Here is a 25,869-nt window from a genome sequence, read left to right on the forward strand (position 1 = left end):
AAAACAATCAACAAGGTTGAAACGGCACAAGATTTTAAAGAAGTAGAATCTGTTCCACAAAAGAATTCAGGGTTTTATCTCAATATAAGTACAAAAAAAAAATTTTGTGATTCAGGTTTCTTCTTGTTGTCTTAGAATACAGACAGAATTAGGGCGCCTGGGTGGCTCAGTGGGTTAAGCTGCTGCCTTCGGCTCAGGTCATGATCTCAGGGTCCTGGGATCAAGTCCCACATCGGGCTCTCTGCTCAGCAAGAAGCCTGCTTCCCTCTCTCTCTCTCTCTGTCTGCCTCTCCGTCTACTTGTGATCTCTCTCTGTCAAATAAATAAATAAAATCTTTAAAAAAAAAAAAAAAGAATACAGACAGAATTATCCTTGCTTTTAGAAGGCAAGTGTATAAATAAAAAAGATAACTGATTAGGTGATTTTGCCAACCAGGCTATATTCAAAAACAAAATCCGCCATCATCCCCAACCCACAAACATGAACCTCAAACCAAAATAGAGACTGGAAAAACAACAACAACAACAACTAAAAACTGATACTTAAAAGTTATTTGAAATTTTTTGTTTTACTAGCATCTAAGAAGAGTCCACTAAATATTTTACCAACCTAAAGTTACCTTTACGTTAAATTTAGGTTAAATGCCTTTAATAAAACTTAATAAATGAACATTCTTGATTATTTTCTAGTATAACTAAATGTAGCCTCTGTTAATTACAAAATAAATGATATAGAAATCTCTTTTAAGAAGAGACTTCTTGAGTAGTATTTGGGCCTATCAAGTGAATAAACTTATTGTATTCAAGATGGAAGGAATCAAAGGTCACCTACATGAAGTTCCACATTCTGCAAATGACTGAAATTGTAGATGATTGACTGATATTGTTGAGGGCTGCTTCCTCATGCTTCCATGACCCTGGGATAGGTATTTCTCCGAGTGTTTCTTACAATGAAGACAGTAAAGGAAAGAGTTTGAACTTGGATATTAAAAGACCTGGAATAACATATGTCAAGTACATAGTAGGAATTCATAATAGTGGCTATTACTTCACTGCACTGGGGTGTTTTTTTAGGATCAATGTATCTTCAATAACAGTCGATGACTATAATTTCTCAGTTGGTCTCCTTTAGCTTCTGGGATCTTTAGCTACCTGGATATAGCTACCCTTAGAAAGATTTCTCATGAGGCCAAAGAAGGGGTTTGTGGGACAAAAGATTGCAATTTACTCAACAAACATTTATTAAGCACATTCTATGCGTTTCTGTCAGCTTCTGTGGGAGACTTCCCTTCAGAAGACAGCCAATACAGATATCTAAAACTTTTCTCCATGAGTACCTATGTTTAGCAGTGAGACTTTAAGACTTAAGAAGGCACTGAATCAAAAAGGGGGGGGCACTGAATCTATAATACAATATCTTTCATAGGAGATTACCATCTTTTTCATTTAAAAAAATCACCTTTTAGAAAAATTATTCAGTGAAAGTTCCATAAAAGTTAACAAGTTTGTACTGAATGTCAACTATGAGCCACAGTGTCCCAGGGAAAGATAAAAAATAAACAGTCCCTCCCTCCCTCAGAGTACATTTAACTTCGTTGAGGAGATACCTTATACCATGTAAGAGTCCATTACATGATTTCCTGTTTCATTTGAGTCTCTCTGCAAGCCTCTGTCTGATTAGGTTAGTAAAACAGATACTATCTTTGTTTTTCAGTTAATTATTAAAGCTCAGAGAGATTAAGCAACTTGTCTAATGTTACACAGCAAGTATATGGCAGAGTGGCCACTCACACTCAGGTCTCCAAAACAGGTAGTAAGAAGGTTAATGTGTCTACAAAGTTGAAGATCATTAACCAAATTAATGTTATCATTTTTACTGTTTGACTCCAAACCTAGTGGAATGTCCATTACTACTTCTTGCTTGAAAAGAATGTAAGACCAAATCAAGCACTCAAAAGATTTCAAATTACAAGTGCTACAGTAGGACAGAACTTCAGTAATCACAGTGAATTATGCATAACCTGAAAATAAATGAAAATGTTCTCCACTTATTAGTCCTTCCATCCTCTATGTGGCATTTGCCTTCTCAGTTGATACAGCAGAAATTAGCTTCATCACAAACATCTGACATCAGACTTTACAAAGACAAAGCTCACAGCACCGTTTTACAACAAAATACATGGTTTACATTTTTAAAAAAACAAGAGCTATAAATGAAGAAAGGATGAATGAGTGACAGCTAAATAGCCAAGCCACCCTTCCACTGATGATAAGACAAGAAAGAATTCCCCTAACAAGCAGCAGGAAATGGTTCAGTGAGATAGTGGGAAGTTACCTACATACTGGGAAGCACTAGAATGATTCACCAGAGGCCATTACTGATAATTTAGAGAAATAAATGAAAAAGGCTGTCTTGGCCGACCGGTTGGAATGTAGTTCACTCACCTGCCATCTTATGGATTACTCCAATTTTAGGACAATTTTTACCAAATAAACAACTAAACCATTTGATGGTCTGTGAGGAAACAAAAAACACCATTCAAAAAAGCAAACCAAATATTACAAAGCAGAAAAACAGATTCATAACAGATTATTAAATATAAACTACTCACTTTTTTTTTTTTTAAGATTTTATTTGCTTATTTGAGAGAGAGACAGTGAGAGAGAGCATGAGCGAGGAGAAGGTCGAGGGAGAAGCAGACTCCCCATGGAGCTGGGAGCCTGATGTGGGACTCGATCCCGGGACTCCGGGATCATGACCTGAGCTGAAGGCAGTCGTCCAACCAACTGAGCCACCCAGGCGTCCCTAAACTACTCACTTCTGACAATGGGGCCATGAAAGAAGACCTTCCTTTCCTTTCCAAAATCAGCCCTTGATCCCCTTACTGGGGCAAGAACCTTTGCCTAGATTTACCATGGAGCTACTACACTGTAACCAATGTTATATCTTACAAAAGCAAAGGAGAGAAAAGAGATAAAGCTTAAAGGATAAAAAGTAAATGGGATAAAATTCCTCCTTAAATATGGTATGTTTAGAATCTGCCCTAGGTAAAATTGGGGACTTCATAGTGTGTCCTGGGCATCTTTCCTACTTGCCTGGTAGGATAACAACTTAAACTTTTAGGTTATAAGAGACCTCAAATCTAGTATCTCCACTTCCTTGCCCTAATCAAACCCTGTTCTCTCGAAGAACCAAGTATCAGTCACATATGCCAAATTTAAAGTGCTTAGAATAGAGAGCCCTACTCATAGTAAATGCTATACTTGTTGGTTATTCTTGCTACTTTTATTGTCACTTGAATTTATACTTTAAGACTCCTAATTTGGATTAAAAGGCTTTGTCCCTATTAATGGAATCTGAAATATCACTGAGCAGGTGTAGAGAAATATTTTGGGAAATTCCTGAAATAAGACTTGGTAGGCAAACACCTACTCATCCACTCTAGTATGCCTTTTCCACTGAGTAATGGCTGCATGCCCAGGAAGCAATTATCAAACTTCTCTGAACACCAAAGGAAGATACACCTACATGGTCAGCTGAGAAGAATTTTATATGGCTCATATGTGCTCAAACATCTATTGGATGGACCTACATGTACATAGTTATTAAATCAATACTGGAACACCATGAGGGAAGGTAATAAATAGATATGCTTTAAACAGGAGAAACATATGAAAACTGAAACCACTAAATGGTGCTAATTCCACTCAATTGACCTGATCTTCAGGCCACCTACCCCTCTTTATTATTTCTGTTGTTGATTTGAAGGTTTCTTCCTCTGTAATTATTTAGCTCCCTTCACAAAAAATGGACATCTAAATACCAAGACAGTCTCCTTAACGAAAAGAGAGAGGAAAGTATATAAATGCTAAGAGTTAAGGAAGATGAAGGAAAAGAGTTGACACTATAAAGCCCCAAATGTACAGAATGCTTATTTGTCTGGTAATTTCTTAAGTGTTTCAAAACTCTTGAAGAATAAAATAAGGTCAAAGAGGCATATGCCATACAGATTCAGAAAACTTGCCAAGAAACAAAATCATGTTTTTCCACCTCTCCACCTCCCCACCTCCCCAGTGACTTGTCACTGTGGCTCTCCTGCCTTTGCTGAGACCACACCCTGTCTCCTAAAACAAACTGCTTGAACTCTGCTCCACCCCTACTTGTATTTGGCAAGGGGGTCGGTGGCGGGGGAGAGCCTTCAGATGAACAACTATCCAGTACAAATCAGTTTGGAACCCATCAATCACTAGTCTTATTTAGGGAGAATTTTTACTGGATAGAACATTAGTGTCAGAATACAGGTTCCCTTTTAGTCCTTCCTTAAACAGGAAGGATTCCAAGCCCCAACCACAATAAAGAAATTGAGTTTTCTATATACTTTTGTCCATTTCCTAACTCTTTGCTCTTCTTCCTGCATGAGCCTGCAAAAGCTTACAGTCAAAATTCACATCTAAAATAAAGAGGACTGCAAGAGAAGCTCAAGTAATCCCACTCCTTAAATATCACTAAGACATCTGAGATATTGTTTAGATTGTGGACTCTTACTTTGACATGCCAGCATAGGTAGATGGACAGGCAAGCACATCAGATGTCAGTTTGGCAGCTGATAAAAGTCAGTGGTGCTATAATACTAAGCACAGAGCCACTAGATTAGTCTGTGAGAGAAGGGGATGCCTCTTTCTTCCCTTCAATAGTGGGTTAAACCCTGCTGGCACCCTCTGGAACAACGGGTAAGTCCCATCTTTATTTCTGCTACAGTTTGGGGTTTTGTTTTTGTTTTTTGTCCAAATCAGAGGAACGTGTGCAAAGATGATCTTCACATAAAAACTCTGAAAGTTACAACATCATGTTATTATGTCAAGATATGACAAGAAAGTAACTTACTTGTTCCACTGAAAACTGGAAGGCATTATAGAAAGGGGACAAGGAAAGATGGTTGTATGTCAATATTTTTAAATCATCATTTTTCCTTGAAAAGGCACACTTGATCTGATTATAATTGTGGTGATGTCCTAGAGCTTCAAAATATCCTCAATGAGTTTTTATACAAGTCTATGCTATATTAGAGACTGAAAGAAAAAAAGTTAAGACTTTTTAAATAGGAAACTGCATAGTATTTTATTTATAAAATCTCTGTAAATTGTGCTCACTTCAGCGGCACATATACTAAAATCTCTGTAAATTATTTAACACTATTTGGAAGAAAATGACACTGTCATATAGAAGAATCCATTATAGAATTAAATTGTTGGACAGTAGCTACAAACATGAAAAACTTTTCAGAGTTCTCTATTTGAACAACTGTGTAAAACTTTGTTGAGACATGAGAACAATGAAACTTTTGAAAGAACGTATTTTCAATTGAGCTTTGAAAAATAACAGTAATTGTTAACTATGTAGGCTGTTACCAAAATGTACAAGATAGTTGATATTTTGAAAACATATATAAAGAAAAACAGGGAACATCTTGGAAAATATCTACTGCCTATTTATTAAACAGTTTATCCCTTCTTTATGAAATGAATCTGAATAATTTGCCTTCTTAAAAAGGAATTTAAGAACCAAATTTGGATTCAATTCTGCAATGGAATGAATAAGCCCATAACTACAAAACTACTTGCCTTGAAATAGAGTCCTTTTTTGAGATGATCTAATTAAAGCCTCCTTCTGGTTGTTTTCCTCCAACAACTTAAAGGCCTAATATAGTTAATTACTAAAATGCACTCTAGTTGATAATGCTTGTGTTTATAAACTTCAAATTAAGGAATACATGGCTTTTTAAGTGTTCTTTTTCAACAGAATCTTTCTCTTGGCTGTTCAGTAGCATTTGTTCTTTCCTAAAAGTGCTAGTTTTAACTTTAAACTACATGCACAGCCTTAGGATAAAGTTATTTGGTCTTCTTCCATTAAAAATGAAACATTCTTCAAGATAGGAAATTAAACAACCTTAAGATTTCATTTTGGTGATGACAGTTGGGGTAACTTTATCAATTAATGGTTTGATTTATCATTATCTCAGAGTTGGGTTATAGTATATAAAATTAAATATAGTTTGAACTAAATTACCTGATATTTTGAATAAAGACAGAACCAACGCCACAATTCATAGGGCTAGTCTGTGTATGTGATGTCTATATATAGTTCTGCTTAGGTTTACCATACTAATGGTAGAAATCAGAGGCAAATATAACCCTTCAAGGATGATTTTGAGAGCAAAAGATTCATCTATGGAAAATGGGGATCTGTTATAGGAAGTCAAAAGAACCAATGCATAGTTGAGTAAGAGAAATGGCACTTATCCTTTCTGGTAAGGCATAACTAGCTTCATACTGCCTTACTTCCTTCTGTACATCCTTGTCTGCCATTTCAAAAGAAAAAGTAAGATAGAGGCTAAAACAGCTTTAAGATTAGTCTAAAATGTGTATGAAATAAGAAAAATAATAAAAAGTAAAACTGTAAGAGAATATCAACACCAATAACTAGATAGTATAATCTAAAAATAACAAAAAAATTTACATATCGCTCTGGAGTACAGTCAGTAACATGTATACACACAGAAAGACACATATACTCCTTAATTATCATCTAGTTTGGTACTATGGTCAATTTGGAATCAAGGGGAAAAAAGAGTGCATTGAAAGGTAAAAAAAAAAAAATACACTCAAAGTTGACAACAATGATTTATGCATGTTCCCTCTCTACTTTAAGGAATTCTGAAAGATTGAAGGAGTAAATGCAGATGTTTATGTTCTTTATTAAAAAGCATGGTGTACCCCTTGATTTACCAAGACATCATTCATCAGAGATCACCAGGACATTAATGAACTGGTGTATATTGGCTATTCATTGGTTTTCATGAGCAATGGGAAGAATTCAGATAGAATGGGAGCTGACATGTTAGATATTTAACCACTAATAATTTAAATCATTAAATATTTCTGTTTAATCAAACTGTACCCTCTGGGCAAAAGCTAATCTTAAAACCATTAAATTTTCACACTGAGCAACATCACAGAATTTCTTTCCACAAGTAACCACTTGGCAAACTCAAATTTCCTGCTTCTTTATCTTTTTTTTTTTTAAAGATTTTTTAAATTTATTTATTTGACAGAGAGAGAGTGATCATAAGTAGACAGAGAGGCAGACAGAGAGAGAGGGGGAAGCAGGCTCCCGCTGAGCAGAGAGCCCGATGTGGGGCTCGATCCCAGGACCCCGAGATCATGACCTGAGCCGATGGCAGAGGCTTAACCCACTGAGCCACCCAGGTGCCCCACCTGCTTCTTTATCTTGAAGCCCCTGGCCATGCTTTTAGAATTACCCAGAGGCAAATAGACATTAATAAACCCTTTTATCTTGTTCTCAGGAGACAAGTCACTTGTACAAAGACAGAGATAAAGGAAGAAGTCTAGAAGCTAGAAAAGTTCCACCTTGAGGTGACCCTGAAAGCATACAAGACCCAAAAAAAAAAAAAAAGCATAGATGCTCCTAAAAATGTTAAACATTGTTTTTTATGCAAATATTGTAACTGAATCATTTTCTCCTTTTGAAGGAACAATACTCTTCAAGAGAAGGCCACTCCATCAAAGACAAGAGCACAGTACTCCCAAGATCTCAACAAGGAGGGGCAGACGAAGGTTGCTTCTGATTCCTTGGGACCTTCTGTGATTCCAGGCTTGCCACCCCAAATTCAGGACCCCACCCTTCCAGGAGAAAATTATTATAGTAATAAATTGCCTCTATCTTCCATATACCAGCTAAGCATGTTTAACTATGAACGTCCAAAACACTTTCTTCAATCCCAAAATCCATGTGGCTCCAGACTGCAGCCTCCTGGACCGGAAACATCCAGCTATTCTAGCCAGACCAAACAGTCTTCCATTATCATCCAGCCCCGCCAATGCACAGAGCAAAGATTTTCTGCCTCCTCAACAGTGAGCTCTCACATCACCATGTCCTCCTCTGCTTTTCCTGCTTCTCCCCAGCAGCATGCTGGCCCCAACCCAGGCCAAAGGGTTACAGCCACCTATAACCAGTCCCCAGCCAGTTTCCTCAGCTCAATATTACCATCACAGCCAGACTATAGTAGCAGTAAAATCCCTTCCAATGTGGACTCCAAGTAAGTAAATTTTTTATATGTGTGACTATATACTGCATATACACTGAGCTCTTTCTGAGGAGTTGGGGGGCGGGGGTATGTCCTAGTTCACTATTTACTATCTAAACAGGCAATGTGACCTCAGGGTCTCTTTCATCATTCTCCTAAAACACCTTGAACCAGGGTGCTGGCAGTAAGAATCATCTGACCCGTTCTCTAATGTCTACACTAAGATAGACCCAAATCACCTATTACCACATACAATTACTTACCTATTATTTTCCATCTTCAAAAAAGATTTCTAACATACCCAAGAACAGTGAACTATTCTCCCAGTTAAGGTCCTCATGCTATAAATTTAATTGCTCTAGTTCTGGGCTCAGCGGAGATGAAGAGCACCTGTCTGCTCTTCTTCAGATAGGATTTCCTCTCACATAAGCAGAGGCTATTAAATGTCTTCTCGGTCTTAGTCTTTTCTTCCTATCCATTTTCCCCTCTGATCCTGACTATCCATTTGGCTAAAAAAAAAAAAAAAAACCAACAAAACAAAACAAACAAACAAAAAAAAAAACCCAGCTTTTTAAATAAAACCTGTGATTCAGATGCTGAAGTATATGAATTTTCCTTACTATGATCAGAAGAAAGACTTGAATAGATAAATGACCTTAGGGTTCCCGTTAGTAATTACAACCATGCTTTGTCCAAATCGGTCGAGCTGATTGTTCTGTCTAAATAAAGAGAAGACTACCTGGAGCCTTATGCAAACATGTACTACTTCCAAAGTCCTAAAACTGTCCGAGGAGAACCTGATATGAATAAGGACACAGTGGTTGTGCTTTTTTTAAAACACGAACTAAATGCTCTGTGCTTATGCAAACCTAGAGCTATCAGTTTTCCTATCCGTTGGCTGGCTAAGACACCAGAGAATTAAATCAGAGGCATTTGAAAAACTGTCTGATGGAATATGTTTTGTTGCAGGCTTATCAACAGATTTGCTGAGATTCTCGATAATTTCTCTCAGTCTTCTCTGGAGGCTAATTTTTCTAGAGATTCCTATTGTTGGTAACAACTCCAGAAACTTAGTTGAACTGACTACAGCAATTCAACCTGCAAAGAATACTTTCCAACATTTAAAAAAATCAAAATGAAGAAAGCCAAAAACTTTTGTTAGAATCCTATATATACTAGGCTGAACCATTTAAAATGGCTGATAGTCAACTATTATTTTTTACCTACAAAACGGCATTCATAAGTTTGAACTAATATTTTTTAAAGACACCTTTTTTTTTCAAGATTTTATTTTTTTATTTATTTGACAGATAGAGGGAGATCACAGGTAGGCAGAGAGGCAGGCAGAGAGGGGGTGGGGAAACAGGTTCCCTGCTGAGCAGAGAGCCCGATGTGGGACTCGATCCCAGGACCCTGAGATCATGACCTGAGCCGAAGGCAGAGGCTTAACCCACTGAGCCACTCAGGTGCCCCTTAAAGACACCTTTAAGAATTAAGAGCCCTCTTATGGGGGAAGGGGGGTTGGGGGGGTGGGGTTATGGATATTGGGGAGGGTATGTGCTATGGTGAGTGCTGTGAAGTGTGTAAACCTGGCGATTCGCAGACCTGTACCCCTGGGATAAAAATATATGTTTATTAAAAATAAAATTAAAAAAAAAAAAGAATTAAGAGCCCTCTTAGAAAGAATTCCCTCCAAAATTCCAATTATACCCATTATCTGTTATCATACATCATAGATTTTTCTTGTTACATTTTAGCCAGATGATCATTTTCTATCTGGTTTTCCATTATTTTCAGATTTCCTATATGAGCATCTTTAAATCTAAAGTAACCTTTTCTGGGGGTCCCAGGACAAGAAAAAAAAATAAGTAAAATAAAATAAACTTTTCTGACTATACTATTTTTCTTGGTCTTTCAACCCTATTCCAAATATGTGCCCAGAAAAGAAAACTGCAAATAAATATTAAAGAACCTCAACCATGTTCCTGGCTCTGTGACAGAACTAAGAGAAAAAGGCAAAAATGGAAAGTATAAGAAATAAGCATAGGAGGTCCCCAAACCAGAGATCAAAGATCCAGCTTTAGCTGTTCCATTTGCAGGAACCATAGATAACTCTTTTAATCTTCCCACAGCCACTTGATACTCATTCGGTGTCCAGCTGCACAGGGTGGAAAGCTCTGGCCCCTTGAACATTTGTGCACAACTCCCTCATTGTTATGGTGGGCTTTAGTTTGCCCTGCCTTCAAAAATAATCCCTTGGATTCTGACCTACATTGCTTTGAAACCTTTATTTAGCTTTTCACCAGTAGGAAACCCTTAAGCAAACATTTTATTCAGTCGATCAAACCAAAGGCTGGAAACTGAGAACTCTAATTCTAATTATTCCATTCAAAAAGCCTGCTGTGTGACATTCAGCATGTGTTCTTTACCTGCTCAGTGAGTCAGTTTTATGACTTATAACAAAATTAAGGATTTGGATGATTAATGATAGGGGGAAAAAAGACCTATAAAGCAGAGTGCAAGAATACTATTAGTTTATAAATATGATCACATATCTAGTCTTAACACTCAGGCCATCTATAAGCTGAGAGGGGAATTCTGTGAATGAATCGACTAGGTCACATACATTATCAGTGATTCTCAGGCATGGTTTTGATAACCCTTCAGGATTTCTCAGATATATTGCATTATACTATGACAGTCTAAAAACAAAATTATTTAATTCTAATTCACTTTAACAACATGTGACTTTTATAAAGTTGGCAGGCTAACAAAAAAGAAAAAAGCCATGTGGTACCTGAGTGGTTTAGTTGGTTAAACATCCAACTCTTGGTTTTTGCTTAGGTCATGATCTCAGGGTTGTTAAGATCGAGGCTCACATCTGGCTCCACACTCAGTGCAGAGTCTGCTTGAGATTCTCTTCCTCTGCCTCTTCCCTCTGGTCCTCTCCTCACTCACTCTCACCCTCTAAAGTAAATAAAATAAAAAATAAAATCTTTAAAAAATTAGGCTATTGTAACTTCATATAGTTAGAATTGGAGATCTATAAGAACAAAGGAATTTTACTACTTTGACATGAAAATTCAATCTTAAAATCAAGAACAAAAACAAAAAACACACTTACAACTCACTATTTATTTAAACACTTAGTCTGGGTATTTACTTAACTAAGAACAAGTCAGACTTTAGCTAAGCATTAACACAGATAAGTCCATGTTAGTGAAAATAAATATTACAATGGTGAGTAATAAGCCATCTTTTTAAATTCAGAATGTTTACAATCTAGAGATTACTAACCAAGTCCCCAAAGCCAGAATTGAAACTCTGGCGCCTCTCTGAAGAGATACATTTCCACGTAGCTTATAAATTCTTTTAATGACCTTTGAGAATATCTGAACAGGAACAGTTCAGAAAAGAGATCCAGGCTGCCTCATCTTGATAACTGGAGAACGTTTATTTTCATAATGCTAAAATATTCACTGAGGGCAGTGACCAGTTATCCTGCATTAAACAGATAGAAGCACACGCCTGCAGGGCCCTAAATGAATAAACTAGGTGAAATCTGAACAAACAATTGTCAAAGTATGAGCTACCTAACAAATGTGATAATACAGGAATCCCTAAATACTGCACTCTGTCACAATCAACAGGGGAAGGCAGGGAGGGGTAAGACCATTTTTCAAGATAATTTAGGATTAGAACTTGAAATGTGAATTTAAACCAAACTCTTCAACTGCTATTCAAATTTGCTTTTTTTCCCAAACCCCCTTTGCACTCAGGTTACATTTCTTTCTCCTTCCTCCTCTTATCATTCCTTTCTTTCTCTAAAAATCACTTCAGCAATGTTAAAGAAACCATTGTTACTATAAAAGCTATTTGTTATATAGTACCACACTTGAATTATGTACAAAAGGAAATTAAAAGGAACTGGAAATTAAAAGGAAAGCCAGATTATGTCAGCTGCAGACTCCATTCAAAGCAACAGAAGATTCACTAAATACCAGTGGTTATATTGGTAAATGTTTAACAACCAGCTCTGGAGAAAGGAGTTAGGATTTGTGGTAGTAAACAACTTCCCCAGTATACATACTCCCATCACCACCAATTTCAAACTGTCAACATGAGATCACATGGGGCTGACAATGGTATCCATCCATAAAACAAACTTACCAAATTCAATTATAAGACTGGAAGAACTCTCAAGCTACCAGTAACTAGACTTACTCTCTCTCACTTCTTTAGGAAAAATCTTCAAGGAATGACATCCTCCTTATGACTAATCTAATTTGTTTCTCCAGCCACTAAATTTTAATTTTCCAAGACTTAAAAAAAAAAAAGAGGCTGGTAACCATTCTTATTAAATTCCTCTTGACTGTTACTAGAAAACTGTTTTTAATAACAGTAATAGTACTAAGTGGTAGATTCAGCTTATCTAAAGGTGACTGACAGAATGAGGTTAATTACATTTTAGTACCACATCTTTCTCTGAAGATCTTTTTTAAAAATCTTTTTTTCTGGCGGGGGGGGGGGGCGGGGTGCCTGGGTGGCTCAGTGGGCTAAATATCTTTTTTCTGGGGTACCTGGCTGGCTCAATCAGAAGATCATGTGTCTCTTGGTTTCAGGGTCCTGAGTTGAAGCCCCACGTTGGGTGTAGATTACTTAAATACTTTTTAAAAAGTCTTTTTTCTTTTTAAAGTTATCAACAACCCTCATTTGGCCAACCTGTAAATGCTAAACCATCCCAAAGTACAAATGCTAAGCCCACCCCAAGGACTCCAGACCATGAAATACAAGGATCAAAAGAAGCTCTGATTCAAGATTTGGAGAGAAAATTAAAATGCAAGGACAGCCTTCTTCACAACGGAAATCAAGTAAGCAAAATATCTATTTTGCACAAAAAGCCCATCAGACTATAAAATCTAATCTTAGTAAGAAAGCTCTTTCTGTCTCACAGACCTATATCCTTATGATCCGCAAGGGATACAATTATCTAAAAAGAGGGACTATTTGGGGGTGCCTGGGTGGCTCAGTTGGTTAAGCAACTGCCTTCGGCTCAGGTCATGATCCTGGACTCCTGGGATCAAGTCCCGCATCGGACTCCCTGCTCGGCAGGGAATCTGCTTCTCCCGCTGCTCTCTCTCCTCTCATGCTCGCTCGCTCTCTCTCTCTCAAATAAATAAATAAAATCATTTAAAAAATTAAAAAAAAAATAAATAAAAAGAGGGACTATTCGGATCCAATACCAAATGAAAACATTGTGATATTTTGGATTTGGATCCAATACCAAATGAAAGCATGAAACACCTCATAATTTTCAGTAGTAAAAGAAAGACACAAAAGAAGAATGTAAAACAACGTAAAAAAAAAAATGAAGCAAAAAAAGAAAAAGAAATCTTAATAATTTAATGAAAATTTTGTTTTAAGCATTACTCCTCATAAAATGTCTAATGACCAAAAAACCAACAGTCAATTTTTTCACATACTTTGGTTTATACTACTGATGGACACATAGCTATGAGATTTATGAGATAACTCTTCTGTACCCGCTGTATTAGTCACTTATCTCTTAAAAAGCACTATATACTTTAAATCAAAAAATATTTAACATACCATTTGCACCGCTTTCAACCAGAAATCTGATGTTCAGTGTTGATTTAATAAAAGTTATTTCTTTTTTTTTTTTAAAGATTTTATTTATTTATTTGACAGAGAGAAATCACAAGTAAGCAGAGAGGCAGGCAGAGAGAGAGAGGAGGAAGCAGGCTCCCCGCTGAGCAGAAAGCCCGATGCGGGGCTCGAACCCAGGACCTGGGATCATGACCTGAGCCAAAGGCAGCGGCTTAACCCACTGAGCCACCCAGGCGCCCCAATAAAAGTTATTTCTTCATGTGAGAATATGCAGTACTATATTCAAAGACGGAGCCAATGAGACCATGCAGAACAAAATGGAAGGCGAAGAATTTCCCCTTACTTAAGGGTGATTATGCCTGCCTTTCCCAGAAGCAAGAGGAAAACAGATGAGGGAAGTGGCACTAGAATGGAACAGAAATGCTTTGAATGAAAACAAAGTTTTAAAACATAGTATATCTCTGTAATTCAATAGACAGAACCATACTTCTTTGGTATAATTCTTGGTGGTTTTAAGGTAAAGGAATACAAACAACTTTTATTAAATCTCATTACTATCTCCTTAATGAATGATTTCTTTAAAGCGGCTCACATATGAGGAGAAGATGGCTCGCAGATTGCTAGGACCACAGAACGCAGCTGCTGTGTTTCAAGCTCAAAATGACAGTGAGGCACAAGAGTCACTGCAGGTAAATTATAATCTTTACCTAAGTGGAATATTTTCCTTTCAAGTAATTTATAAATGTGTTTTTCCAAATGCTTATAAATACAGTTTGAAGCAAAAGTCAGTAACTTCCATGCTCCATTAGGTATAAAAAGTAGAGGCCACAATGAGCTAAAATACACAGAAACTTAGAATTTTATCCCATTTTCTGGTGCTCTAGTATCAGCATATGAAATGTCACAAAAACAAAACACCAGAAAGCTAACAGTGTCACTTTTCATCTGGACATTTAGGGGTCTGTTACACCTAGAGCTCCTTTTCCAATGTCAGTAGGGATAGAGAATGAGTTGTAAACCTTTAAAAGGACAGGAGTTAAAACTCTAAGCCAAAGTAATTATAACCTTTTCTCATAAGCTGTTTACCATTTCAATGTCTTAAAATATAATTGTGGAACTAATGAAACATCCAATTCCGTTTTTGTATTCAAAAACGCTTCTTAAAAACAAAACAAGGGGGGCGCCTGGGTGGCTCAGTGGGTTAAAGCCTCTGCTTTCGGCTCAGGTCGTGATCCCAGAGTCCTGGGATTGAGCCCCGCATCGCATCGGGCTCTCTGCTCGGCAGGGAGCCTGCTTCCCTTCCTCTCTCTGCCTGCCTCTCTGCCTACCTGTGGTCTGTCAAATAAATAAATCTTTAAAAAACAAAACAAAACAAAAAAACAAGGAACAATAAAAAAGCCTTGAGTAATGGCTCGAACATTAACAAAAGGATCTTTTCCAAGAATGGATAAACTTTAGGGAAGGCATAAAGTGAATATCCCACAGGTTTATTTTTTTTTAATATTTTATTTATTTATTTATTTGACAGACAGAGATCACAAGTAGGTAGAGAGGCAGGCAGAGAGAGATGGGGAAGCAGGCTCCCCGCTGAGCAGAGAGCCTGATGTGGGGCTCAATCCCAGGACCCTGAGATCATGACCTGAGCCAAAGGCAGAGGCTTAACCCACTGAGCCACCCAGGCGCCCCCAGGCTTATTTCTGATCAATTTCATTCTAAAAAGTAAACTTAACCCTGAAGAGAAATATAGAGTTGGAGAAACAGACTCATTTCTTGTCAAAAATTCCAAAAGAAACCGGAAGCCAATGTGATGAAACTGGGCACCCAAGAACTCCAAGCTTCTAAGCACACGAAGCTAAAAATAGGATTTTGTTTCTGTTAAATGCAACTACTAAAAAGGACGGAGCAGGGTCTAACAGTGCAACTAATTAGAAAATTAGAACTTGAATCTCTGGGTACTCAACAGTTCATACATTCATTCAATTAATTATTTTACACGGAGCACCTACTGTGTGTTGGGCTCTGAACTGGTACAGATTACAGCAAGAAAATGGGAAACTGCTATTAGTAGAAGTAACTCAAAACAATGTTATATTCTTGGTGTATATTATAAATTCAGTGTATGATTTTGAAGGCAAGGATCTATCATTTTTCTTACTCATTCTTTAAAAACATTAAAATAAAAGTGATGGAGTGCCTGGGTGGCTCAGTGGGTTAAAGCCTCTGTCTTCAGCTCAGGTCATGATCTCAGGGTCCTGGGATTGAGCCCCACATCAGGCTCTCTGCTCAGCGGGGAGCCTGCTTCCTCCTCTCTCTCTCTCTGCCGGCCTCTCTGCCTACTTGTGATCTCTATCTGTCAAATAAATAAAAGCTTAAAAAATAAATAAATAAAATAAAAGTGATGGTACCAAGAAAAAAGACAACAGCAAAACATACCATTATGAAATCAGAAAGGATAAATCTTAGGGTTTTTTTGGTATGCTTCAAATACTCTAATAACCCAAAATGTCATCAGGTTACATAAAACTGAAATATTACCTCTGAATATGAATATATACATACTCAAACTATCACTATAGGAAAAATTAAAAACTTAATTTGGATATTTTGGGTTAAATCAGATTATTTTTATTTTTTACCAAAAAGTTAGTTGATTTGATAAATGAATTTTGACATGTTGCTTAGAGAACCTTAAGACTAGCCAATAATTGTTAGAATTTAAACTTTTTTTCTAAGATTTATTTATTTGACAGAGAGAGAGAGAAATCACAAGTAGGCAGAGAGAGACAGGGAAGCAGCACCCTGGCGAGCAGAGAGCCCGATGTGGGGCTCAATCCCAGGACCCTGACATCATGACAAGCCGAAGGCAGAGGCTTAACCCATGGAACCACCCAGGTGCCCCTAGAGTTATAAGAATTTTTAAATGACCAAATACATTAAACATATTCATCCCAAAATAAATTATTTGTACTCAGATTTGCTGCATTGCTATATAGATGTTTTCCAGATATTTGGATATGGATATAATTTTCACTAGTCACTACTATGCCAAACACAGTAAAACGCACAAAATAAGCACCAAGTATTTGGTCATTTAATTATGGTTTCCATCAATTTCTGGTTTTATTCTCAAATGGAAATAATTTTCCAGTGCTTAAATATAAATCTCAAAAGATACCTGCTTAAATATACCTTTATTAAGCAGGAAGTAATTAATTTTGTTTTTCAAACCTTCTCAGAGCTCTACACATATCTTCCATGGTATCTATTATGATTTTGTGCCATGAGCTAAAAAGAGAAGTATTTTCCAGTCTAATATGTGCTAATTGCTGTTGGTGCACTTTTGAGCAGTGGGCATAATACCCTGTATCAACTGCCAACACAAATGACTTCATGTCTATTCCTGTTTTACTAAAGGACAATCTGTACTATGTGTTCTCATTTCAAATACACCAGGGTAACACATCACCCTTTGTTGTAAAACAGTCACATGAAAAATGAACCACCAGGAATTCTAAGGCTAGCTAATTTTCATATATTATACCTGCTGAACAGTCCTATTAATTCTGGGGATTTCTTGCTAAAGTATTAGAAGCTCTGTGCACTATATTCTAGTCGCTTAACAGTTAACCCTTGAACAATGCAGGAGTTAGGGGTGCTGAGCCCCCCTCATATAGTGCAAATCCACATATAACTTCTGACTCCCCAACAACTACTATTAGCCCACTGCTGACCAGAAGCCTTACCAGTAAATAGATTAACACATATTTTGTATACTATATGTATTACATACTATATTCTTAAAATAATCTAGAGGGAAAAGATGCTGAGAAAATACATTTAAAGTACTGTACTATAGGAGCACCTGGGTGGCTCAGTCAGTTAAGCATCAGGCTTTCAGCTCAGGTCATGATCCCAAGGTCCTGGGATCAAGCACCGCATTGGGCTCCCTGCTCAGCAAGAAGCCTGCTTCTCCCTCTTCCATTCCCCTGCTTGTGTTCCCTCTCTCACTGTGTGTCTCTCTGTCAAATGAATAAAATCTTAAAAAAAATAATAATTTTTAAAAATAAAGTACTGTACTGTATTTATCTTTACAAAAGACTCACATATAAGTGAACCTGTATAGTTCAAACTACTGCTGTTCAAGGTTCAACTATATATAGAATTAACCACGACTGCACAAAAACAGGAAAGAAATGTTCAACCAAGACTACTTAATTCTGCTTCATTTCAAGCTAACAACCACATTAACATTCTCACTTTGTTTTAATTTCAAGCAGCACAACTCAGAACATGCACGACTGCAAGTTCCTACATCACAAGTAAGGTAAAAAAAAAAAAATTCTCAATCTTAAAGAAACATTTTGCTACCAAAAATATTTCCAGCTTAAAAATGTAATATTTGGGGCACCTGGGTGGCTCAGTGGGTTGAAGCCTCTGCCTTCAGCTCGGATCATGGTCTCAGGGTCCTGGGATCCAGCCCCACATCGGGCTCTCTGCTCAGCGGGGAACCTGCTTCCTCCTCTCTCTCTGCCTGCCTCTCTGCCTGCTCGTAATCTCTATCAAATAAATAAATAAAATCTTTTTTTAAAAATGTAGTATTTACAAAGCCTTGCCTCCTACACCTTTCATAAAAAACAACATGAATTTTCTAATGTCTGAGAGGATGGTCAAAATTTTTATCCATTAATTCTCAGATCTCAGAGGTTTATATGTTTTGGTCAAATAAGCCAGGACCACATGTCTATGTTAAGAAAGTTCTTCATAATTAAAACCCAATTCCAATTACTAAATCATTGCACATGGTAAGAACCATCCACGGGGTACTCTGCATTTTAATCAGTTTTTCTGTCAATTTACAGCTTTGTACAAAAAACAAAAAGATGTATAATTTGTACCAAATGTTTTTAAATTGCTACCATTTCTAATAATTATTAAATATGCCATGTCCTAAGGTCTCTCTATTGTTATTACACTACCGCATAAAATAGTATAGACTCTGGGAGTTCCAATACAATGGCGTAACTGTATTTGTGTAAATGGAAGAACAATGACAACTTTCCTACAGAGTGATTATTAAAATATTTTTGTAGAAGCAGATCATCTTCAAGGGGAGATGTGAATGATCAGGATGCAATCCAGGAGAAATTTTACCCACCTCGTTTCATTCAAGTGCCAGAGAACATGTCAATTGAAGAAGGAAGATTCTACAGAATGGATTTCAAAGTAAGAATTCAAAAATACTGGAGGAAAATTAACAAGATACTGTGTTTTGAAAAATGTCCTCTTCCAAATTTGAGAGGCAGGGCAAGGGGTCGTGGGGGCTAGGGAGGGAAAAAATGAAATTGGGAGGGAGACAACCAATAAGAGACTCAATCTCAGGAAACAAACTAAGTGTTGCTGGGGGTAGGGGAGTAGGGATAGGGTGGGTGGGTTATGGACATTGGGGAGGTATGTGCTATGGTGAGTGCTGTGAAATGTTAAGACTGATGATTTACAGACCTGTATCCCTGGAGTAAATAATACATTATATGTTAATAAATTTTTAAAAAGTCCTCTTCCTGGGGTACCTCGGTGGCTCAGTAGGTTAAAGCCTCTGCCTTCGGCTCAGGTCATGATCCCAGAGTCCTGGTTTCGAGCCCCGCATCGGGCTCTCTGCTCAGCAGGGAGCCTGTCTCCCTTCCTCTCTTTGCCTGCCTCTCTGTCTACTTGTAATCTCTGTCTGTCAAATAAATAAAATCTTAAATTTAATAATAATAAATAAATAAATAAAAAGTCCTCTTCCTCTTCATAACTTGCTACACACCTAGGGCACCTGGGTGGCTCAGTAGGTTAAGTGTCCAACTTTTGATTTCGGCTCAGGTTATGATCTCAGGGTTGTGAGACCAAGCCCCATGTCGTGCTCTGTGCTGGGCATGGAGCCGGTTTAAGAGTCTCTCTTCCCCTCTGCCCCTTCCCACCCCTCTAACAAAATAAATAAATAAATAAATAACTTACTGTATACTTTAACAAGTAACATGTATAGTAGGTAAGAACAAAAATTCTGGAGCTAAGCTTACCTGGGTTTGAATCTTGGCTCTGCCACTATTCAGCTGTGTAACCTTACTTAAGACAGTCAACCTCTGTGCTTTTGTCTCATCTGTAAAATGGAGTAATGTACCTACCTCATAAAGTTCTTATGAGGATTAACTGAGTAAACAGGCATAAGGTATTCACAATAGTGCCCACTCCATACTAAAGACATAAGTGAAGCTACCAAAACAATAGGATTTCTAAAGCAAAATTCCTCTTTAATTCTTCTCCATTAAAAAATTCAAGCCAAGCTGCTCACTTGGCCTAGAAGAGTTCTTCAAGCTAGAAGAGATCTTTAGAAAGACCTACATTTTTATTATCCTCATTTTGGAATCCTTTTCTTACGTCTTCTGGATTCCTTATGAATGAAAGTATATGAATTTAACTGTTATGGGTTATAGCAAAACACTTAACAAACTGGCATTTAAACAGCAGAATTACAGCTCAAGGGCACTCTGTTTTGGTAAAGTCATTCATTAGATCAGCAATCATGACATGCATGTCCCTCTGGGACTTCATCTGCAGTCACCAAAATCGAAAAAAGCCAGAGGACTTCATATTTCTTGTGGAGACCTATATAACATAAATTAATGTTCTAAATATAGTAACTGGGAGATCTTAAGGAGCCTGAGGTTACATATGGAAGGGTTAGATGTGGTTTGAGGTAGTCTGAAAATATTAAATTCAACTCAAGAGTTTTAATTTACACTGTTTTTGTTAAGAAATTGTTGAAACCAAATACCTTTTTAAGATCTTCCTTCACATTTTGAACCACAAACCCACTCAGATACTGGAATTGTTTAAATTTATAAATGGACAAATAGGTTCCAGTGATGATATAATTTAAAATTCTGTCATCTCCTTCTTGTGTTTTCCTTTCCAGGTAAGCGGACTGCCAGCTCCTGATGTGTCATGGTATCTGAATGGAAGACCAGTTCAATCAGATGATTTTCACAAAATGATAGTGTCTGAAAAGGGTTTTCATTCACTCATCTTTGAAGTGGTCAGAACTTCAGATGCAGGTGCTTATGTGTGTGTTGCCAAGAATAGAGCAGGAGAAGCCACCTTTACTGTGCAGTTGGATGTCCTGGGTAAGCCTTCAAAGAGATCTTCAAGAGTTCCTTAATATCCAGCAGTATTTTTAAAAGCAAGTGTTGAAAAAGAAAAGCCCAGATGACTTATTTAAGGTTAATGTCTACACAACCCAACAGAATGCCAATTTTTATCTAAAAGTCACAGAATGGTGGGGAGGGAGGAGGGAGCATTTTTGAGAGACTCAGTGAAACTTCAAGGACAGACCTAGAACTAAAGCTTTTCGGGAAAGGAAATAAAGATATGGTGTAATTTTGGACAAAATAAGACAGTACAGGTGACCCTTGGACAACATGGGCTTGAACACCACATGTCCACTTACATGCAGGCTGTTTACAACACAGTACTGTATGTTATTTTCACTTACGATGTTTTAAATAATATTTTTTCTCTGGTGTACTTCACTTTAAGAATACAATATATAATACATGTAACATATAAAATATGTGTTAAGTGACTATTTATATTTTCAGTAAAGCTTCCAGTCAAGAGTATGTTATCAGTAGTTAAGTTTCTGGGGAGTCAAAAGTTACGTACGGATCTCTGACTGCATGTGGTGGGGTGGGGTGCTCCAACATCCCGCGTTGTTCGAGGGTAAACTATATAAGCATTTCTAGATATAACTGAAGGATCTTAAAGTAGAAAACATTAGTCTGTCCGTTATCTCTGATCTATAATCCAAAATAATCTGATTCTTATCTTTACAGAACTGTCATGGTCACACATAATTTAAAACTGAGGAATAAATATTAACTTTTAGCCTTAGTTTATACTTCTTTTTACTAGAAACTAGTCTCTATAACGAAAACACACCTACTTGCTTTAGAAAAACAGATATGGCTAACTAAACTCATGTCTCGAATTTGCCTTCAGTAAGGCAGTTTCTTATAAAACTTAGGTACTGTTTTAAAATATTACAATTTAAGGGCTTTAAATATATATTTCATTTGTAATGGTTTAAGTTGTGGCATAATGCAAAAGAGATACTTTGCTACAATTCACTGTTGATTATATAAAATCTTGATAAGTTAAAGGATGGACAACTTCCTTAAGTTTGCATTCTACTCATATTAATGAAAAACCTTTAAGATTATTCTATGATAGGGACGCCTGGGTGGCTCAGCTGGTTAAGCAGCTGCCTTCGGCTCAGGTCATGATCCCAGCGCCCTGGGATCGAGTCCCACATCGGGCTCCTTGCTCATCAGGGAGCCTGCTTCTCCCTCTGCCTCTGCCTGCCATTCTGTCTGCCTGTGCTTGCTCTCTCTCCCTCTCGCTCTCTGACAAATAAATAAATAAAATCTTTAAAAAAAAAAAAAAGATTATTCTATGATATAGTAATGGACCTCACTCTAGGGAAAAAGTAGTGATTTGGGAATCAAAAAAAAAAAATCCAATTCAGGTGATTAAGCTCTGGGCAAATCTTTTTGTGCCAATAGCTCCAGAAATACTGTAACATTAGAGCTAAAAGAGGCCTTGGCAGACATCTGTCCAATTTCATTTCTCCTCAGAAAAGACAGGGTTATAGTAGTATATAATTTCCTCTTTTCCTTCAGGTAATTAAAGAAATGACATACCAATTACAGATATTTGTATACTATTTTACAGTTTATAAAATATTTCTTCATTATCTCAGCTGATCCTCACAGTATTTTGAGTAGTAGTGGGAGGCAGAGCAGTCACTATTACCTGTATTCCTTTTAAAATGGGTTTTCTAGATGCCTGGGTGGCTCAGTTGGTTAAGCCACTGCCTTTGGTTCAGGTCATGATCCCAGAGTCCTGGGATTGAGTCCCACATCGGGCTCCTTGCTTGGCGGGGAGCCTGCTTCTCTCTTCACCTCTGCCTGCCACTCTACCTGCTTGTGCACGTGCTCTCTCTCTGACAAATACATAATAAATAATCTTTAAAATGGGTTTTCTATTTATCTGTTCTACAATAAATAAAACTGAGCCTCAGAGAAACCAAACAAATTTTTCCCAATTTGGCATGGCTGGTGGGGCAAATAGACAATTAGAACCTAAGTTGTCTAGTCTTGCCACCACCCATGATACCTCCTTACTGAAGAGACATAAATGAAAATATAACTTAAATTCTTTAAATGAAACATGATTATAAATCCAACGCAACATTATATTACTGTTTTAGAACTCTATTTGGTATAATACAAAATAGTACTTCTACACATTGTTTTAATTAATGCTAAAACATAAAGCTTCCAATCTTCTTGAGTTAAGGTTTTTTAAAACTTTTGTATTAACACACAAATTTCATAATACCTTGGTTTAACTTATTTTCTTTTTATAATATTCTGAATATTTGAATTCTTTTTTATTAATACGTAGCAAAAGAACATAGGAGAGCACCAATGTTTATCTACAAACCACAGAGCAAAAAAGTTTTTGAGGGAGACTCAGTGAAGCTAGAATGCCAAATCTCAGCTGTACCTCCACCAAAGCTCTTCTGGAAAAGAAATAATGAAATGGTACAATTCAACACTGATCGAATAAGGTAGGATAAGTATTTTTAGACATAACTGTAGTTTATTTGGGTGATTCCAATTGTACCTGAAATGTATTATAAATGGCATGCTTCTGTAATCTCACTTTGTCTGGTTTTTAAAACATGGAGAGAAAATGCAATAAACCTCATTAACCCCCAATTCCACTAATGAAAACTTTAGGGCATAAAGCTAGGATTTACCTTTTTACTAACCATAGAGAAAGACGGCTCAAGGAAATAATGACACAAAAAAATTAAAGGGGGGAATTAAACTCAATAAAGCCAATAGCTATTTGGCACTGACTAGGTACTGTCTCAGAATTTCCAAATGGTTCATTTTCTTACAGTCTGTCCCTCTGGGTCAGAGGCATCAAAAAAAAAAGTTTCACAGGAAAATTAATACCTACACTTCATTGTTTTATTACTGTTTCTTTTCAGTTTATATCATGATAACTCTGGAAGAGTTACTTTACTAATAAAAGATGTAAACAAGAAAGATGCTGGGTGGTATACTGTGTCTGCAGTTAATGAAGCTGGAGTGACCACATGTAACACAAGATTAGATGTTACAGGTATGTCATGCTCTCAACCCAGGGACTTAATCAGAAAGATTTAATAAAAAACACAAATCCCAGCATAATATAAGAATAATCAGTTGTGACTTTTTTTTCTTTTCCTGTCTGATACTGGATATCTAGGGCAACCCATTTGTTTAGAACAGATTTTCTGAATTAACCTCTTTTTTATCTTATTTCAGTCCGTCAAAACCAAACTCTTCCAGCTCCTAAGCAGTTACGTGTTCGACCAACTTTCAGCAAATATTTAGCACTTAATGGTAAAGGTCTGGATGTGAAACAAGCTTTTAACCCTGAAGGAGAATTTCAGCGTCTGGCAGCTCAATCTGGACTTTATGAAAGTGAAGAACTTTAATGAGGTTACCAACACTGGAAAACACAACTACATTATTAGTAATATATTCAATTAAATTTTTAAAACAAATCCATAGCTGTATTAACAGATTATGGCTTTAATTAGATAATATAACTAATATATATTTATATTTATCCTTTGACTCTTGCACATTCTATCTTCTTCTCTGGTTTGCGAAGCCCGTGGAAAATCTGGGTATATGGGTTTGTAATTGTAGAAGACTATCTTAAAATGTTATATTTTAACATTTAAGTCATACACATTTAACAATTACAGGTTATGAATTAATATTGACTCTTTAAGCACATCTAATGCTTGTAATAAGGTTTACTGGTACTGCTTTCTAAATACTGTTTCACCCATTTTCTCTTATAGGAATACTAACATGGTATAGATTATCTGAGTGTTCCATAGTTCAATGTCAAAAGAGAATAAAATTTCAAATATTTAAAACAGACTGTCTTCTCTTCACAAAAGTCTAGATCTTTAAAATATAAATTCTGGTTTCTATATGCTATACAACACTTAGCAAAATCTAAGAATAACAAGCTCCAAAAAAATCAACAAAATTATGTTCTAGAACTGTCTCAATGAAGCTCAATATAGTTCAGTCAATTCTTTCAGAAATTAAGCTAGACTTTCCACGGTTTGCACTTCAAAAGCAAGCAACCACAATAACTAAATCCTGACAGAATCTCTCCTGAAATTGTGATTTTGTTTTAACCAAAAAAAGCCCCTAAGTCTTCAAAACCCTTGAGTCTATTGAGCTCAATGGAAAAAGAATAGTTTGTAGAGTCACCTGCTTAATTCTTACATTTCATGTAAATTTGAATGCCTGGGGTGTAGGGGTGGGTGTCCTCCTACATTTCAAGTTCATATAACCTATTACATTAGAAAGCATAATTTTGTGAGCATCTGAGAGTCTAAGTACAGGAAAGGGAAAATCCTTTTATTGCACTATTCCTTAAGCGAGGACACTAGTCCTTTCTTCTCAGGCCTCCGGTCCACTGGCCATAGCCTTTTGCTAGGCCTCTCCTGTTCCTTTTATCATTGGTAGTCTTTGACCGTCTCTGCTGTGTGGCCTCGGTTTGTTTTTTATCTACACATAAAATAGCATCTATCAACATCACTCGACATCTCTTTCAGGGAAATAACAAAAGAGGCTTTATTTTTTCCTTCCCCAACAGCTTGATGGTTTTCTTTGCCGGCTGCCCCGGGGCCTTTCTATTACATTCCGTTTCATTTTCCTTTTTTCCAACACGAGACTCTCTCCGGTCTCATATCCTGGCAGGGTTCTGGATGCCTTAATTTACAGCCAAAGGTCTTTGGTTTACAAACCTTCCCATCTTTGCAAAGCTTCAGGGCCAGATGTGAATCTGGGCTCCCCAGGTCTCCTGTTTGGCCTACTCTTCCACATAATCACTTCACAGCTGGATTTTTTTTTTTTTTTTTCATTCTACTTTATCGTTTTCTTTAGCCAGATTGGGTGGCAAGAGGGGTGGAAGCTATTTCTAGCAGCAGCTCTCGGTTAACGAGAACCCATGTCTG

General features: G+C 37.0%; 2 protein-coding genes across 5 annotated transcripts in view; one reads left to right on the plus strand and one right to left on the minus strand.

Moving 5' to 3' along the window:
* The window catches only part of KLHL3 (kelch like family member 3), a 302,089-nt gene that overhangs the window by 275,873 nt on the left and 347 nt on the right, over positions 1-25,869 (minus strand). Inside the window, exon 1 of one of the 3 annotated variants that reach the window (XM_047729681.1) lies at positions 20,545-20,686. The exons of 1 other annotated variant lie outside the window; for it this stretch is intronic. The gene's annotated coding sequence lies outside the window, so the exon portion shown is untranslated. Of the gene's footprint in view, positions 1-8,368; positions 9,014-20,544; positions 20,687-25,869 lie in introns of those variants that run through there. One more of the 3 variants, XM_047729682.1, reaches the window with a different exon arrangement.
* On the plus strand, positions 4,583-24,774 carry MYOT (myotilin). 2 transcript variants are annotated; one of them, XM_047729690.1, is made up of 10 exons: positions 4,583-4,731; positions 7,551-8,117; positions 12,802-12,976; positions 14,318-14,422; positions 18,008-18,057; positions 18,824-18,956; positions 20,686-20,893; positions 23,235-23,400; positions 23,830-23,963; positions 24,149-24,774. In XM_047729690.1, exons 2-10 carry the CDS (start codon positions 7,762-7,764, stop codon positions 24,319-24,321), a joined length of 1,500 nt encoding a protein of 499 aa, XP_047585646.1. In that variant the 5' UTR covers positions 4,583-4,731; positions 7,551-7,761; the 3' UTR covers positions 24,322-24,774. The 2 variants fall into 2 exon arrangements, with proteins under 2 accessions (XP_047585646.1, XP_047585647.1); XM_047729691.1 differs by having other exon boundaries at positions 18,011-18,057.

This window comes from Lutra lutra, chromosome 5 (assembly GCF_902655055.1).
Source record: "Lutra lutra chromosome 5, mLutLut1.2, whole genome shotgun sequence".
Classification (NCBI taxonomy): Eukaryota; Metazoa; Chordata; class Mammalia; order Carnivora; family Mustelidae; genus Lutra; species Lutra lutra.